Genomic DNA, 19031 nt, shown 5'->3' on the forward strand with positions numbered 1-19031 from the left:
TTCAGTTTTCATATTTCTCTTCAAACATTTCTGAGTCTGCCACTGCAAGAACCGTGCTGTTAATGTACTTTGTTGCAATACAACTGATGGAATATTGGCTGCACCTTCAGATTCATTTGGGACAAGTTTAGATTGCACTAGTCTCTTAGTGTGACTCTTTCACGACACATGACATAGATGAGGTCATTGGACTTTGGTTTTTGTAGAAAAACAGATCAAATTGCAGAATGTAATCCCCAAAACCCTAGTCAAAATCCTGGCATCCAACATAATGGGGCAGAACTTACTCAGCTCGCGCCGTCCCTCAGTGCGAACACTGTCAAATCCATCGGAGCAAGTTTGCGAATGCAACATGCGCATTAAAACCCCGAAATTGCGAACTTGGTTCACCAGCGTTTTGACAGTTACAAATTAAAGGGCCACCTACGCTACAATCAATACAATCACCAAACAATCGTAAACTTACCCATCTGCCCAGCTCGAACAAAGATACTTACACCACGAGAAGGTATGCTTGAAAATACCAGCTCTACACTACTTATTAAAAGCACGGTGACTGTTAATGACTGCAAAACAACAAAAAAAAATTTTTTTTAATGTGAAATATCTAATTATTCTTATTTTAGTATTTCTTGATTGTTAAAAAAATTTACTAAAAAATAAAATTTTTTTTTTTTTTTAGCTTTTAATTTGTGCACGTTTCAGTACATCATAAATCATTTCCTTGCCTTTTTATAATGAGTCATGTTATTATGTTACATTTTTATTTAGACTAACATAGGGAATGCCACTTTAAATGAATGAGTATTACTTGCCTGCTTATGGGCAGGGCTTGCATTCCCACAGTCTTTGCATGTGCACATGGCCTGCAGTGACCGCGGAGCACACCACTGGAGAAGATTTCAAAATTCAGCATATGGTCTACGCATTGAGTACATTCGTACTTTTTATCCGCAGGACGTGCGGAGAGCCTTGCCACGCCGGTAGGAGCCAGTTCTGGCCCATTGAAAATTAACCTTGTCGTATTCAATCGCGGTAAAGTAGTGACTGTGGTTATCGGCCCATATTCAGGGCTGTTATCAATTTGTTTTTGGAGTTGACAGCTTTTTGGGGTGCCCCTATCGGCTTTTTTTTTTGAAGTTGTTCACCAGCTTGTCTCTGTCGCCTCATCTGGTTACCACTGATTAATCAGGAGTTTTGCAACACTGGCTTATTCTCATGGGGCGTGTTATCATAGGACATAGGAACATAGTAACAGGAGTCGGCCATTCAGCCCCTCGAACCTGCTCCGCCATTCCATTGGATTATGGCTGATCTGTACCTCAACTCTATTTACCCGCCTTAGCTCCATATCCCCTAATCCCCACACCTAACAAAAAGTCTATCGATCTCAATCTTGAAAGCCCCAATTGTCCCAGCATCTGCAGCCTATCACTGAAAACCTTGTGATTTTGCCAACAGTCCTGGAAGATGAATAAATAATCGATAACTTGAACACAGCTCTGAATATAAACCACTGATCAGAGGCACTGATGTTTGAATAAGGTCAATTCTATTTTCACTTCATTGGATGCTAGTATTGTTACCATTTTTTAGGGTGGGGGGGTGGGGATTACATTCCACAATCTGGTCTTGTTTTTCTTCAAAAAACAAAACCTTATGACCTTGCCTATGATGTATAAACAAGAAGTTACACTGAGAGTGCAGTGGGATCTAAGTTTGTCCTCACTTCAGCTGAAGGTGTGCCCGATATCAATAGCTCTGTGATGGCATGGTGACCCATCTCAGGAGGCCATTTCTCCTGTGTGGCCAGAGGCAAACATAAATGATAATCAGCAAAGGTGCAGGACATAGATGGTCACTATTTTGTCCTGTTGTCTTTTGTACTACTGCCCTATTCAAACCTTTAGCTGTTGAGCTAGTGCTGTTGCATAACCTTGGTCCTTACACAGTTGTTGTGGTGTTGTTTCTGCTAATCTGTGTTCCACCCCACAAAAATAAAGAAGGAACTTGCATTTATATAGCGCCTTTCATGGCCTCAGGACATCCAAAAGCGCTTTACAGCCAAAGAGGTACTTTCGAAGTGTAGTCACTGTTGTAATGTAGGCTATGCGGAGCTCAGCAATCATGGGTACGAGGAAACAATACTGTTGCATTCATTTTGCAACAGGCTCAAATTAAGGAAGTCGAGCTGTGAAGAATTGCAAGATCCATGGAGCATCATGTTCGAGGGGGCGAGGGATTTCCAACGCGCTTCATTTCTAAGCAGATTTTAATGGCTTGAAGGCAAAAATGTTAACCTGGAAGCTTCATTCTTTTATCCTCCACATTTTGCAACAGATAATTGGCTGGAAAATGAGTCAAACTGAATGATAATGCATTACTGTCAAAAATTAGTGTAAATCATTTGGTCGACGGCATTATGTCTTTCAGCTGGCAAAATGAGCGATAATCCAGATCTGTGCAGTAATAATGTGTTCATGCTCTCGTTAGTTTAATGGGCAAATGAAATAAGATTATTCAGTCGCTATAAGGTCCATTTCATGGATTCATTAAAATCACTGGATCATGTGGTTGCAGAGTATTACAACAGCTTTCGACAGCGGAATGGTTTCTTCCCAGTTTACAATTCTAATGTTACTCCATTAGGTCTAGTGGCTTCAATTATTGTTGATTTCACTGAATGATTAATCTGCTCCCTCTGCACTTGTCAGAGATGTAACTGCTTAAAAAAGAATTTTGCAATGCGAGTATGGATTGTATGCTGTCCAGTTTAATTCCTAGCGTGATGAAATTGCATGTTTGATTTCATTAAACCACGCTGCAAATATATTTATTGCACTGATAGGAAAAAATACTTACTCATGACAGAAAAATTAGCCTATGAATCATTGCACGATTAAGAAGGAAAAGGGAAAACGCCTTGGCAGTCATGTCATAATCGGCATCTGGCGTGGTTCCTACTTGTGTATTTTCCTTGTGTTGTGTCCAGCTCGCGAGTATGAAACACTATTCATACTTCAAAGCTCTTAGATCAATGCTCCTATCCAGTGTGTTATTTTCAGTCAATGGTCACTGCATGCCTTGTCCACCCCCAGTCTATTCCCCATAGCAACTTGACTGCGTACCCAGGGCCAGCCAGCAGGTGGTACTCGCACTCTGCCGACCGTGTGCAAATAGACGGGCTCCTTTCTGGTTGCTGAGACCTTGGCTGAGTAAATGGTGAGAATTTCAGCACAGCAGCTGGCTCTGCGACTGAGCTGAGCGCTCGGAGCCTGTGTACTGCAGTGGTGTGAGGTGTGGCTGCTCCATTGGGCTGCTGAGAGCTGCTTGCCTGTGCTCCAGGTTTAACTCTTTTAAGCATTGGGCTTGTAACAGATTTTATGTAGGCACCAGGAAAAAAAAATAATTTGCAGTGCAGCTTTCTAATGAAGAATCCAGCAACACCTTCAACACACTTTCCCATTGCGACATGACACTTGGGAGGGGGCCTAAGAAATTTGTCATCTAACAGCTGATGTGTTCCACTAAAGGTTGCAGTGGTTCTTCCTGCCATTGAGGAAGGTCTGCACAAGCTATCTTATAATTGAGTTTGGAATATGTTAGAGAAGGTTGAGGTTGCCAGGTGTGTTGTTTGTTACATTGAATTACATCGAAATTACAGCACAGAATCAGGTCAATTGACCCAACTCGTCTATGCTCCACACGAGCCGCCTTCCACCCTCCTTCACCTAACCCTACGAGCATAACCTTCTATTCCTTTCGCTCTCCTGTGCTTATCTAGCTTCCCCTTAAATGCCTGATCACATTGGCAACCGAGGAGAAGGTATAAATCTCTGCCTAGGAGTAGCCAAATTGTGAACGTGATGATAAAGAACAGGATCAGGATTTTGCGACATACGCAACAGAGAGAGGATATCCTCCCCTTCTTGACACAGAGTGTTGTGAGGCGGTGGAATTTACTTCCAGCATTGGTGGTTGAGGCAGAAACTATCACCGACAATTTCCATGGGGCCTCCCCTGCTCTGCCACCGCAACTTCTGCGGAGGTTTGGCAGAAACCCTGCTTGCACGTGTCAAGGGGGTTTTCACCAAACCTCCACCGAAGTTACGGCGATGGAGAAGCTCCGAGGAAATTCCCGCCGAATGTCAACATTGAAGGTTAGATTGGATAGGCAGATGAAGGAAGGGATAAAGGGATATGGGAACAGGATGGGCAAATGTGATTAGGCTATTGGCTTGCATAGAGGATAAACACCGACACAGACTGGTTGAGCCGAATGGCTTGTTTCTGTGTTGTAATGTCTATGTATGTATTTCGATGAGTCTATTGGAAAATACCAATTAATTACTGGGATGGGGGAGGAGACATATGGAATTTTCATGGGAGTTTCTTTCCATTGTTTAAAATATATAAATTGCTGTTGTGAATATATTGACTTCACTCCACTATAGTAAGGAATTGTAGAACAGGGATTTTCCCAAAAACTTCCATTCTCAACTCTGCCAGCAGCAGGCGCTAAATAAGGCCAGACTGTTCTCAGCAGGGAAGGAGTACAAATGAATGGGTGAGTCATGCTGTAAACATTATTAATGGTTGGCTCAAGAATACTTTGGCAAATTCCTAGAAGCAACTGGCCTTCCTGCTCGGTGTCTCTCCTGGTGAATGGTGTGCCCTCCCCCTCCGAAAACAACTGCCATAACTTATGGGAACGTTATGCAGTCGTGTATCCAATTGGAGATACTGCTTTTGGTACTTGAACACAAGACGAAACTGAGGACTAGTGCAATGAAACTTGGCAGTAAGTCACGTGGCTGCAATCCCTGCATTGTGAGCTCCTGATCTCAGACGGAGTACTGAGGAGAAATGCTAAATGGAATCTATCCATGTCGTTGGATTACGGTCGAGTAGTATGGAAGTTGTGAAGAAATGCCATTCAGCAACTGAGTAATTCACCAAGCAATGCCCATGAGATGTCACATTCTGGATTAATCTCCCATTTAAACACAAAATTAAAAAGGGAATCTAACTTGCAGCAGAATCAGTTCTACAAGTATTTTAGAATCTGCAATCCTTTCGATGGAAAAATGCCTGTATTAACCCATTCTGCAGCTGTTTAATCAAACGACAAAACAATAGATTAACGAAACGTGACAACACTGTTCTCCATACTAAACACTGTCTTATAAAAAATAATGTGGGACGACAGAGAGCTCACAGAAGGAGCTCACTAAAGCTGCTCCATTATCAGTACTCGGCAATTAATCCCGAAGAGTTATACGTCAAGAGGAACAGATGGCCAAGAATAATGTAGACACACTTGGGGTCCTGAGATGATTTGGACTCAGTCGTAATGAAGGCACTCATGTACATAGTGTTCCAGGTTCAACTTGGCACGGTATCTGGGTTTATGTCATCCTGAATCATCTGTTAATTTTCCTAATATCTACAAGGCTCTTTTCTTTCTTCAAAACAACTGACCAGTGGTGCTTCTGTGTCAGGTTGACTGCATTGTGGGAAGGGCCATCAGTAACTAACATCAGTTTGATGTAGCATTGCAAGAGAATAATGGACATCTGACATTAGGGTTAAAGAGACATAACTGACATAGTCATAAGAAATATCATTTTCATAAAATACAAGAAGATAACATACTATACACATATACACACACAAAACACAGGATATCAGAAATATGTTAAATAGTAACCAGAGAAATAAAAGCCCAGTGCAGTGTTTTCTCAGATATAAATCTAAGGTTTTCATTGCATCTCAATGTGGGATCCCCTGCTTAAACCCATTAAAAAGCAACTGTTAAGCTGGTGTTTTCTTTGTATTGAAGAAAGTACCTCTCCAGTGTAATTTAATGTTGAAACCTGGCTATGTGCATGGACTACATAAAGGATGGTAAAGGTTTGACCTTTGTAGGGTGGGTCTATTCTAGATTAATGTGGATCCCATTGGCTAGTTGACCTTTCTAATCACCTCCTCTCCTGATGTCGCTGACCTGCGCTGGGACGGGGGGAGTGGACAGTCATTCTCCAGTACCTCATCCAAATGGCCTTTCTTGATGTGGAGCCCAGACAGTAAGTGTTAGCAGGCCATTTAACCATGTGAGGGATTTTCACAGGTGAGCCCAGTCCTGCCTTTTCCCACCATCCACAGAAAAGCACTTTGAGCAGGAGCCACTGGATAGTGAGCAGAAGTGGGAACCTTGACTGATTTCCCCCTTATCCCCCCCCCCCACCCATCCCTTGCCTAAACCACAAGAAATGCCCTTGTCAGCATCCTGGCTGAGACCAGATATCCATTTCTGTGGTGAGATATATTCTACTTATACAATCTGAAAAGTCGCTTATTTATTTCCCTTTCAGCATGTGTACTTCTGAACACTGTAAGCTTCAAACTATCACTGTGTTTACACAGTTCTTGTTTCATTATTCAGACAGTTTTTAATAATGTAACAGCATGGCACCAAACATTTTATAGGCAAGAAAGCACGGAGATCTCTCTGTGTGAGTTACATCCGCAGTTTCAGTGCTGCTCTGCTGGATCTGTAGCTCATTTATATTGTGACTTTCATTCAATCTAATGTTGGCGATTCAATTTTGGGAATGAAAAATATAAATTTATTGTCTTTTCAGGTATTTTACAGACAGTGTTGGTATTGTACTAAAAAGCCTTCTGCGGGTATAATTATGTAAATATATTTTGCTTTGGAGTAGAAGTGATTCAGTTTTGGCTCGAGCATTCATGTAAGTAAAGTTCTAGCAGTGAATGTTTCTTATCTCTGCTTAATGTGAACACTGTTAGCATTCTATATTCCGAAGCAATAACAGAATTGATCAAAAGAAATACAACTTTTCAGGTTTTGATTCTTATCCGAAGAGTATCTTTTATCATAGACTCATAGAAATTTACAGCACAGAAGGAGGCCATTTGGCCCATCGTGTCTGTGCCTGCCGAAAAAGAGCTATCCAGCCTAATCCCACTTTCTAGCTCTTGGTCCGTAGCCTTGTAGGTTACAGCACTTCAAGTGCATATCCAAGTACCCTTTAAATGCGATGAGGGTTTCTGCCTCTACCACCCATTCAGGCAGTGAGTTCCAGACCCCAACCACCCTCTGGGTGAAAACATTTCTCCTCAACTCCCCTCTAATCCTTTTACCAATTACTTTAAATCTATGCCCCCTGGTTAGTGACCTCTTTGCGAAGGGAAATAGATCCTTCCTATCCATTCACTCTCGGCCCTCATAGTTTTATACACCTCAATTAAATCACCCCTCAACCTCCTATGTTCCAAAGAAAACAATCCCAGCCTATCCAATCTTTCCTCATAACTAAAATTCTTCACTCCTGGCAACATCCTCGTAAATCTCATCTGTACCCTCTCTAGTGTAATCATATCTTTCCTGTAATGTGGTGACCAGAACTGTACGCAGTATTCTAGCTGTGGCCTAACTAGTGTTTTATACAGTTCTAGCATAACCTGCTGTTATATTCTATGCCTCGACTAATAAAGGAAAGTATCCTGTATGCCTTCTTAATCACCTTATCTGCCTGTCCTGCTACCTTCAGGGATCTGTGGACATGCACTCCAAGATCCCTCTGTTCCTCTACACTTCTCAGTATCCTCCCATTAATTGTGTATTCCCTTGCCTTGTTTGCCCTCCCCAAATGCATTACCTCACACTTCACCGGATTGAATCCCATTTACCACTTTTCTGCCCACCTGACCAGTCCCATTGATATCTTCCTGCAGTCTACAGCTTTCTTCCTCACTATCAACCACACAGCAATTTTTTGTATCATCTACAAACTTCTTAACCATGCCCCCTACATTTAAAACCAAATCATTAATATATACCACAAAAAGCAAGGGACCTAGTGCCGAGCCCTGCGGAACCCCACTGGAAACAGCCTTCCAGTCACATAATCGCCCGTCGACCATTACCCTTTGCTTCCTGCCACTGAGCCAATTTTGGATCCAACTTGCCACTTTCCCTCGGATCCCATGGGCTTTTACTTTTCTGACCAGTCTGCTATGTGGGACCTTGTCAAAAGCCTTGCTAAAATCCGTGTACACTACATCAAACATGTCACCCTCATCGACCTTCCTTGTTACCGCCTCAAAGAAATTTAGTCAAGTTAGTCAGATACGACCTTCCCTTAGCAAATCCGTGCTGACTGTCCTTGATTAATCTGTGCCTTTCTAAATGACGATTAACACTTTTAGGGTTTTTAGTTATTATACACATATCTACTGTGTTCACATACAAGCAAAAATTTGCTATTCTATCTGTGCTGCAGCTCATGCAGTTATTTCACAATTTGTGCCATGTCCCAAACCTGTATTTTAACCTTGCAGTTTGTACTGCATTGGTTTAATAGCTCGTTTATACAGCTAGTTTGGCACTGTATTAGAACAGTGAATTACTGCTGCCCCACTCTGTGCTTGGGCAATGCAAAGCTCTTTGTGTGTTCATTTAAATGTTTGTGCAGAGGTCCGTTGAGGACACCAGTAAAAAAAATGTATTTCTGTCAACTCTTTGCCACTAAGAATGTGAAGGCTGTAAAGTTGACTGTCTGCAATCTTTAGAAATTTTACTTGCAAAGAACGAAAAAGATGGCTTCACACAAATTACAGTTACACCGAGGCCAGTGTGTCGTCCAAGTAGACTGTGGCTGTGAGGTGATACCAGTTGGCAAAACTTAAAAGGCTCTCAAATCAGTGACTTAAAATCACAATTACGCTGCAGTTTCTGCATTGGTGCAACCTGAAAGCCGTGCCACATTGAGGCACTATAACTGACCTGCAATTGGAAGGACACTTCGATTTTAGAGGAGGAAGAACGGCATTGAGTAGTTGGGCCGAATGGCTTGTTTCTGGGGTTTCAATTCTATGTTTATAAACGAGTCAACAATGGTAACTCATTGTTCCAAATAATTTTGAGATTTAATTATGTACAGATTTTTTGACATTCATCTTTTTGTCATTTCTCTTCCTTAGGCCTCCGTTTGTCCAGTCTTCAAAAGAAGGTGAACATTTTGAATCTAGACCTCCTCGAAACAGCCATTGGCCCAGTGCCACATCTTCAGATTGGTCCCTTCTGAGAGAGGAGGAGAACGGTGCTGGTCTAGAAGCCATGTCCTTGAGGTTGATGATGCAGGACTGCACAGCAGTAAAGACGATGCTTCTAAAACTGAAAAGGATTCTGCAGGAGGTAATCATTGAATTATTTCCACAAGTTTAATGGGCAAGTGTGCCAGACTCATTTCAGGATGGGGAATAAATGCTGTCTGGGAGTTGTAGAGCAATAATATTATCCTGACAATGATGGAGTGAAAATGTAGGCTTTACTCTAAATTATTTTTGATTTCTGAGAAATTATCCCATGGCTATTTTTATATTATTAAAGGCACACTATGCCATTACAGTACTTAATTAATTCACTATATCCTAGGCTGTCCAATAATAGCATAACATTCATATGGTTATCACTGTACATTTGATTATTCCATTATCAGAAAGTTGTTGAAACTCCTGTTCTAGCTGATGGAGCTACCATTCTTGTTTGGTGTTAAACCATGTCAGAATTTGAAAGAAAGAAATGTATTTTTTTAAGCCAGAGTTGAAAGTATGCTGTTGGTTGTTTTCAAGTTTACTCACATAATAACTGCCCACAGCTGTTGAATAATGGAGAATATTTCAATGTCTGGTCTATTTTCCTCCTCTTTTACATCTTCTACCGTGCTTTTCCTCAGATAGAAGTGCACAGCCCCTCTCTCTGGTGCCCCATATTGCACAACATGAGGTGTGCTTTGATGGGCGGTTTATTCCCCTGAGAGGGAGTATTGTTGTACAAGAAGGTTCTCCATCAAGCAAGCTGTCAGGGGGAAAAAAAAACTGCAGAAAATCTCAGTCACTGAGGAATATCAAGTTCAGATTCCAGTCAAGGTTGAAATTGGAATCCAGGGCTGTTTTGCAATGTATTGTTGCTAAAGTAGGGAAGAAGGTCAATCTGTTAACATCTGTTCTGCCTGACAACATACAGCTGGACTTAGCGCAGTGTTGTCCAATACATTAGCCACATGTGGCTAATTGGGAATCCAGATGTGACTAATTTGCATTTCTGCTTCGTAAATAAACAATGAGTAATAGACACCGTCATTGTGCATGTGATGTCAATGCTCATATTTGCACGGTATATGCATGTGGACTTTAACCTTTTTGTGCGTTTGTTGGTAAAATGTTAAGATGAAAAGCAGAGTGTGTGAGTATTTTATGATTATTGTGAGTGCTTTACTTCCTTGGTTATTGCATGGTGGTAGATGTTTGTTAAGTAAATATATATGTGTGAAGTACATTTACCTGTATTGTGCATGTGAGGTGTTTGCTACCAAAAGTTAGTGCATGTGGCTAAAATGGTGTTGTCGTAGCCACAGCTGTGGCTAGTCAGCAATTTCTGTTGGACAGCATTGCCTTAAGGTGATCAAGTACAGTATGAGGAGAGTGATGGTAAAAAGAATGAATAGCCAATTACACTTGCCTTAAGTCACTGTTGTGTTTTCACTGCGAAGAAGATGTGGCAGCCAGCCAAATGGTGTTAGGAAAGCTTTTTAGTGGTTGTTGTCAGTAACTTCCACAAATCTGCCTTTCACAAAATTACAAGGTATTTATGGATGAGGGAGGCTTTTGGTCCTACAGTGCCCCCCCCATTGCTCCATCTAATTCTCTTGAACTATTCCAGCATTTTCACCTTCACGACTCTATCTGGAAACCCATTCCTAGCGTCAGTCACTGTCTGTGTGAAGAAGAACTTCCTGATACCAATCCTAAAATTCAGTCCCCCGCAAGAATCCATGTTTGGGCCCTTCCTCTTTCATTGCATCCTTAACTACAACAAAAAGTACATTGAAAAACAGAAGCCGCACAATGAAAAAAGCATTGCAGAATGTTCGACAACAGGTTTCACAATTTTCCTGTTTGCCAATATGGCAGCTTCCAGATGGAGCTTGCTGAGCTGACTCAGCCTGCCTGAAGACTCTGTGAAAGGGAATAATGTTCCTTTGCATTCTTTGGTGTGTGTTGCTACCAGTTATTATCTGTTGTTCCCTCTATAATTAATGTGTCGTGAAATTAGTCCTATAAGCACTTGTTCATTGTTTAAATGCCGGCTCATTGTTTAAAGGTGATAACGTGATCAGTATTTGGTATTTTTTTCTCCTATGTTTAAAATACAGGCACATCCTCTGTGCTGCGTAAATAGCCGTTTTGCAACTCTATCCAGTGGGAAATGTTTTCTCAGAGATTACAAACTTTTTTTTCATCAAAATCCACCACTTTTCTATGGTTCAGATTTCAAAAAGTTAAGATCGAAGGCCCTGAATTTCTGCCACTCCCCGGCCATGTCCAGCGAGCGGGCCTGAGGGAGTTCCCAGGCTACCCAGGGAATTCCATCCTTGTAAGGATGAGCGCTGGCAAGAGTTCCACTGAGGCTTTTGGGAAGGCCCTACAGGTTCGGCAGATAAGGGTAGTTGATCACAGAGGGAATACAGTTACAATTGCCGTGGCAAGATGTTCCATCTAGGCATGGGCGGGGAACTGACTGAGCCAGGTTTGCCGCGCATCCCATGTTGGCTGCTCGTGGTTACATTTTTGATGGTTGTGAAAGAAATGTATGGCCCTGACAATGTTGCATTCTAGGCTGAAGGAGGTAATGTGGCTTTGAATAATTGCTGCGCTAAAGCAGAAAATAATGAGAACAGAAAAGGATGTGATTTTTCCCTTCATTTAAGATGTTAAAATAAATATTTTGAAGGAGTACAAGATATGAATAATAAAACCAATATGAAAACAATTCTCATTTGTGAGTAATTGTTAAGCGATTTGTCTTAAAGGCCAGACCCTAAGCTATTGGTTATTTAGTCTGACACATATACTTTATATTTGAGGTATTGCTAATGAAATTAATGATTCCAGGTCAACACTGACCAATTGTATGTAAATAATGTACAATTCTTGATGATGTTGTGGTAAAATGATTGATGCACCCTGGGGTATGGTTCCACAGGCATTGACACATGCTGGGTTAGGGTTCCACAGGCACCAATATGTGCTGGGTTAAGGTTCCACGGACAGTGACACATGCTGTGATATGATTCCACATGCAACAGCTGCCTTATCTAAGTGTTCATTCTTCATTTGTGATTCTAGATGAGTGTCAGCAGGATAGTCATTCATGGGGGTATGAGCTGATTCAGGTCCAGTCCTCATCGTCAATTACACATGCACATGTCCTGTCACTGGATAGCAATCGGAAGTGGGAACCGTAGCTGTTTTCTTCCCCAGCGCCCCCCACCTTTCCCTAACCCAGGAGATAGAGGCCAGCTGAGATTAGTTAACTCAGCACAGACCAGTCATTAGGCTGGAGGTCTACCGGTTTTGATGGTTTAGTGATTTACCTCCACTAAGCAATTGGAGGAACTGGAGATCCAAAAACTTACAATATTCAGGAAGGGGAACAGTAAATAAATCTACCAGAGAGCTATGTGATTGACCAGCTGCATAGAATCATTATCATAAGATCTCCATGCCAAACAGAAGCTGCATCTACACTCACTGATTGACATGTCTTTCTGCTTTTTAAATAATAAAGAGAAAGGGGGCTGCAGCTACCATAGGTATCAGGACCACACCAAGACCTACAGGATCAGCTGGCCTCAGTTGTCAGCCAAGGAAAGAGCCTCGGAAACCATCCTTGACTGATTTAGTGCTGGCGATCGTAGATTCTCTAATATCTCGGATATCCACTCTTAAAGAGACCAATCTACCCAGAAACAATCCGACCATAATCCTCCACCCAGTGCATCCAGAGTTAGAAATATTGAAGTCTTTCATTTTCAAAGAATGTCCCTCCTGGTAATCACAAGACCATGCAGGAGCATCTTTGGATCTTGATATAAAGCACAGGTCACACAAGATTTCCAGAGTTAATGAGAAAGGCACTCATAACTGGAGATGACTTCGAAGGACAAATTTTGTTTGCATTGACTACTGGGTACGTTGAATGGCCTCACTGGCAACCAGATTTAGATAACCAATTACGATGAGTGTTAGGAAAAGATCTTATCTGAAGATGGACAGGAGAATTTTTATGGGATTGTACTGGAATAGACCTGCATAGGTCTTAATAGCCTCCCTGTGGCTGTCAATATCAAAGAGGAATGCACATCAACTATATTGACAGTTTTGTTAGCCAACGCTCATGGGTTTGATGGAAACATCCCATTTCTGGCCTGTAGTACAACATTGGACTTTGTATTCATGCCTATGAACATCTGTGATTCTTAATTTTATCTGACTGTCTATGAAATTTACTGGCTTTCCTGTATTGTAGTGGAAATATTTAAGAATACTAATTCAACTGCCGAGCAAAAAAAGTACAACAACTTTAAAACCCTGGAGGCAAAATCAGCATATAGAAACATTTTTAGTCCACATACCTCAAGTGAAAAATGGATACGTCATCAAATATTTACAAATGCTTGATGCATGCAACATCAAACCAGGCAGTTTCAGATATCGGATTAATGTCTGAACAAAAGATCTGTGTGTAAAGAAGCCTTCGGTCAACTCTCCTGTGAGGAGACTCAATCCCCTTCCACCTGTCAATCGGTGGATTAATTCCAGCAACCAAGTAGAAAATATAAATCCTTACAAATAGAAACTAGTCGCCGGTGAATTTACTTACGGCTGATGTGGGGCCAAGATATGGCGAAAAGATTATTGAAGTCAAAAGGGAAAAAAAGCAATTTGCTGTGAAGTTAGCTATATATAAACCTAAACATGACTATGATGTGGAGATGCCGGTGATGGACTGGGGTTGACAAATGTAAACAATTTTACAACACCAAGTTATAGTCCAACAATTTTATTTTTAATCCCACAAGCTTTCGGAGGCTTCCCCCTTCCTCAGGTGGTGTGGAAATGACATTTTCGAATCCTTCGCCTTTTAAAATCACAGAACAATGCCTGGTGATTACTGCCCGTTGCCAAGGCAATCACAGTGAGCAGACAGAAAGGTGTCACCTAAAAAGGCCACCGAATATACAAACCCCCCAAAAAAAAGAGAGAGAGAGATAAGGAAGACAGTCAATGACCCGTTATATTAAAAACAGATAACATTTGTTCGCTGGTGGGGTTACGAGTAGTGTGACATGAACCCAAGATCCCGGTTGAGGCCGTACTCATGGGTGCGGAACTTGGCTATCGATTTCTGCTCGACGATTTTGCGTTGTCGTGTGTCTCGAAGGCCGCCTTGGAGTATGCTTACCCGAAGGTCGGTGGCTGAATGTCCATGACTGCTGAAGTGTTCCCCGACAGGGAGAGAACCCTCCTGTTTGCCGATTGTTGCGCGGTGTCCGTTCATCCGTTGTCGCAGCGTCTGCATGGTCTCGCCAATGTACCATGCTCTGGGGCATCCTTTCCTGCAACGTATGAGGTAGACAACGTTGGCCGAGTCACAGGAGTATGAACCGTGCACCTGGTGGGTGGTGTCCTCTCGTGTGATGGTGGTATCTGTGTCGATGATCTGGCATGTCTTGCAGAGGTTACCGTGGCAGGGTTGTGTGGTGTCGTGGACGCTGTTCTCCTGAAGGCTGGGTAATTTGCTGCGAACTATGGTTTGTTTGAGGTTGGGTGGCTGTTTAAAGGCGAGTAGTGGAGGTGTGGGGATGGCCATAGCGAGGTGTTCGTCATCATTGATGACATGTTGAAGGCTGCGGAGAACATGGCGTAGTTTCTCCGCTCCGGGGAAGTACTGGACGACGAAGGGTACTCTGTTGGTTGCGTCCCGTGTTAGTCTTCTGAGGAGGTCTACGCGATTTTTCGCTGTGGCCCGTCGGAACTGTCGATCGATGAGTCGAGCGTCATATCTCGTTCTTACTAGGGCGTCTTTCAGCGTCTGTAGGTGTCCATCCCGTTCCTCCTCGTCTGAGCAGACCCTGTGTATTCGCAGGGCCTGTCCATAGGGGATGGCCTCTTTGACGTGGTTAGGGTGGAAGCTGGAAAAGTGGAGCATCGTGAGGTTGTCCGTGGGCTTGCGGTAGAGTGAGGTGCTGAGGTGCCCGTCTTTGATGGAGATTCGTGTGTCCAAGAAAGAAACTGATTCTGAGGAGTAGTCCATGGTGAGCTTGATGGTGGGATGGAACTTGTTGATGTTATCGTGTAGTCTCTTTAGTGATTCCTCACCGTGGGTCCATAGAAAGAAAATGTCGTCGATGTATCTGGTGTATAGTGTTGGTTGGAGGTCCTGTGCAGTGAAGAAGTCCTGCTCGAACTTGTGCATGTAAATGTTGGCGTATTGGGGTGCGAATTTGGTCCCCATGGCTGTTCCGTGTGTTTGGGTAAAGAACTGGTTATTGAAGGTGAAGACATTGTGATCCAGGATGAAGCAGATGAGTTGTAGGATGGCGTCTGGAGATTGGCTGTTGTTGGTGTTGAGTATTGATGCTGTCGCAGCGATGCCGTCATCGTGGGGTATACTGGTGTAGAGTGCCGAGACGTCCATCGTGGTGAGAAGTGTTCCTGGTTCAACAGGTCCGTGGGTACTGAGTTTTTGTAGAAAGTCTGTAGTGTCGCGACAGAAGCTGGGGGTTCCCTGCACGATGGGTTTCAGGATGCCCTCGATGTATCCAGAGAGGTTCTCACACAGGGTTCCATTGCCTGATACGATAGGACGTCCGGGTGTGTTGGCTTTGTGTATCTTTGGGAGGCAGTAGAAGTCTCCCACGCGGGGAGTACGTGGGATGAGAGTGCGTAGGATGTTTTGAAGGTCTGGATCGAAGGTCTTGATCAGTTTGTTGAGCTGATGGGTGTGTTCTTTGGTCGGGTCTGCGGGTAACCGTCTGTAGTGTTCCTGGTTGTCCAGTTGTCGGTATGCTTCTTTGCAATAGTCCGTTCTGTTCTGTATGACGATGGCTCCTCCTTTGTCCGCTGGTTTGATGACGATGTTGCGGTTGGTCTTGAGAGCTTTGATGGCGTTGCGTTGTGCTCGGGTGACATTCTGGACTGTCTTCCGAGTGCGGCTGATGAATCTGGCATAGACGCATTTCCTGACAGCTTGAGCATACATGTCAAGCTGAGGGCAGCGACCCTCTGGAGGAGTCCAGTGAGACTCTTTCCTCTTCGGTTGCTGTATCGCGGATCCCTCTGTCTGCTGTTCCGGATCGTTGATTGTCTCATTGGGTTCGCTGCTGAAATTTTGTGGTTTGTGGTAGAATTCCCGGAGCCTCATTCTCCTGATGAATTCCTCTGTGTCTGCCGCGAGACTAGTGGGGTCCATTTTGGTAGTGGGGCAGAAATTGAGCCCTCGGCTGAGAACTTCGATTTCGTCTGGTTGAAGGGTGTGGTCGGACAAATTGACGATAGACTTCCCTGTGGTTGCAACCGTGGTACCAGGGGAAGCTTGGTCGATGCTGGTGGTGATGCCGAGTTTCTCAAGCTTCCTGCTCTTGGTTTTCATGTAGGCAGCGTAGTTCCGTTGCCTCGTCTGTTTGGCGGTATATCGTAGCTGGTCTGCTGTGTCCTGAGTACAGGTTGAGAGTATGGACTCTATCTTGGTTTCGAGGTTGCGGCGTCTGCTGTAGAGTTGGTGTATGAGATGGTTGCGGAGTGTGCGAGAGGTACGGCGGCAGAGTCTCTCAGCATAATCTGAGTTGTATGTGGACTTGAGTGGGTTTGTGATCTGTAGTCCTTTCGGGATCTTGTCTGCTTTCTTGCAGCTCTGTAAAAACTTGATGTCTGTGTCAAAATGCGCGATCTTCTTGGATATCCTTTCCACGATATCTTCTTGGATATCTTCTTGGATATCCTTTCCACGATATCTTCTTGGATATCCTTTCCACGATATCTTCTTGGATATCCTTTCCTTAAACATGACTAGTCCACTGTCTTAATGGACATTGTTTTTTCATGTTTTACTGACTCCTTAAAAATAGTGGACAAAGGAATGTCAAATAAGTGTCTTAAATATTCATATCATAAATAGTAATTTCTTAGCTACCATGTATATAAGCAATTCCTGTGAAATGAATAACATCTTTCACAATATTATATTCTCTTATCATTAATGCATATTAACATATCAGTAATTGTTTTCTGCTGGGTGATCAGTCAGCTGCTTTTAACAGTAATGGACTACTGGCCAAAATTTGAAGTGTTTTCTCATTGTTATTACTTCAATGCTGCAGTTAGACTACATTTAACTGGTTGCAAACCAATACCTGCTTTAAGAATGATGCAAGGAACACCAGCAAGTTATACATCACTACTTCACAGTTAGGGAAGAGATGGTGTAAGGGATAGCGGCAAGTTATACATTAATCCATAGTCAGGGAAGAGATGGTGTAAGGGATAGCAGCAAGTTATACATCACTACTCCATCGTAAGGGAAGAGATGGTGTAAGAGATAGCGGCAAGTTATACATTAATCCATAGTCAGGGAAGAGATGGTGTAAGGGATAGCAGCGAGTTATACATCACTACTCCATCGTAAGGGAAGAGATGGTGTAAGAGATAGCAGCAAGTTATACATCAATCCATAGTCGGGGAAGAGATGGTGTAAGGGATAGCAACAAGTTATACATCAATCCATAGTCGGGGAAGAGATGGTGTAAGGGATAGCAGCAAGTTATACATCAATCCATAGTCGGAGAAGAGATGGTGTAAGGGATAGCAACAAGTTATACATCAATCCATAGTCGGGGAAGAGATGGTGTAAGGGACAGCAGCGAGTTATACATCACTAAGGTGATCAGCAAAAGAACCAGAGGCGACATGAGGAAACATTTTTTTATGCAGCGAGTTGTAATGACCTGGAATGCATTGCCTGAAAGGGCGGTGGAAGCAGATTCAATAGTAACTTTCAAAAGGAAATTGGACAACTACTTGAAGGGAAAAATGTACAGGGCTATGAGGAATGTTCAGGGGAACGGGACGAATTGGAAAACTCTTTCAAAGAGCCGGCATAGGCACAATGGGCCGAACTACTGTGCTGTACCTACAGTGACTATGATATTACTCTATAGTCAGGGAGGAGATGGTGTAAGGGAAAGCATAGGAACAGGAGTAGGCCATTCAGCCCCTCGAGCCCACTCTGCCATTTGATAATATCATGGCTGATCTGTGATCCAACTCCATACACCTGCCTTTAGCCCATATCCCTTAATACCTTTGGTTGGCAAAAAGCTATCTATCTCAGATTTAAAGTTAGCAATTGAGCTAGCATCAATTGCCTTTTTTAAAATTCGTTCACGGGATGTGGGCGTCGCTGGCAAGGCCGGCATTTATTGCCCATCCCTAATTGCCCTCGAGAAGGTGGTGGTGAGCCGCCTTCTTGAACCGCTGCAGTCCGTGTGGTGACGGTTCTCCCACAGTGCTGTTAGGAAGGGAGTTCCAGGATTTTGACCCAGCGACAATGAAGGAACGGCGATATATTTCCAAGTTGGGATGGTGTGTGACTTGGAGGGGAACGTGCAGGTGGTGTTGTTCCCATGCGCCTGCTGCCCTTGTCCTTCGAGGTGGTAGAGGTCGCGGGTTTGGGAGGTGCTGTCGAAGAAGCCTTGGCGAGTTGCTGCAGTGCATCCTGTGGATGGTGCACACTGCAGCCACAGTGCGCCGGTGGTGAAGGGAGTGAATGTTTAGGGTGGTGGATGGGGTGCCAATCAAGCGGGCTGCTTTATCTTGGATGGTGTCGAGCTTCTTGAGTGTTGTTGGAGCTGCACTCATCCAGGCAAGTGGAGAGTATTCCATCACACTCCTGACTTGTGCCTTGTAGATGGTGGAAAGGCTTTGGGGAGTCAGGAGGTGAGTCACTCACCGCAGAATACCCAGCCTCTGACCTGCTCTCGTAGCCACAGTATTTATATGGCTGGTCCAGTTAAGTTTCTGGTCAATGGTGACCCCCAGGATGTTGATGGTGGGGGATTCGGCGATGGTAATGCCGTTGAATGTCAAGGGGAGGTGGTTAG

The 19031-nt window shown here is 43.3% G+C and overlaps 1 protein-coding gene across 1 annotated transcript in view; it reads left to right on the forward strand.

Moving 5' to 3' along the window:
* ccser1 (coiled-coil serine-rich protein 1) overlaps nucleotides 1–19031 on the forward strand; it is a 1034597-nt gene that overhangs the window by 428878 nt on the left and 586688 nt on the right. The window contains exon 6 of the mRNA XM_067994468.1: nucleotides 9010–9223. Within this exon, the coding sequence (XP_067850569.1) occupies nucleotides 9010–9223 (214 nt within the window). The remainder of the gene's footprint in view (nucleotides 1–9009; nucleotides 9224–19031) is intronic.

The sequence above is a fragment of the Heptranchias perlo genome, chromosome 1, assembly GCF_035084215.1.
Source record: "Heptranchias perlo isolate sHepPer1 chromosome 1, sHepPer1.hap1, whole genome shotgun sequence".
NCBI classification, from domain to species: Eukaryota; Metazoa; Chordata; class Chondrichthyes; order Hexanchiformes; family Hexanchidae; genus Heptranchias; species Heptranchias perlo.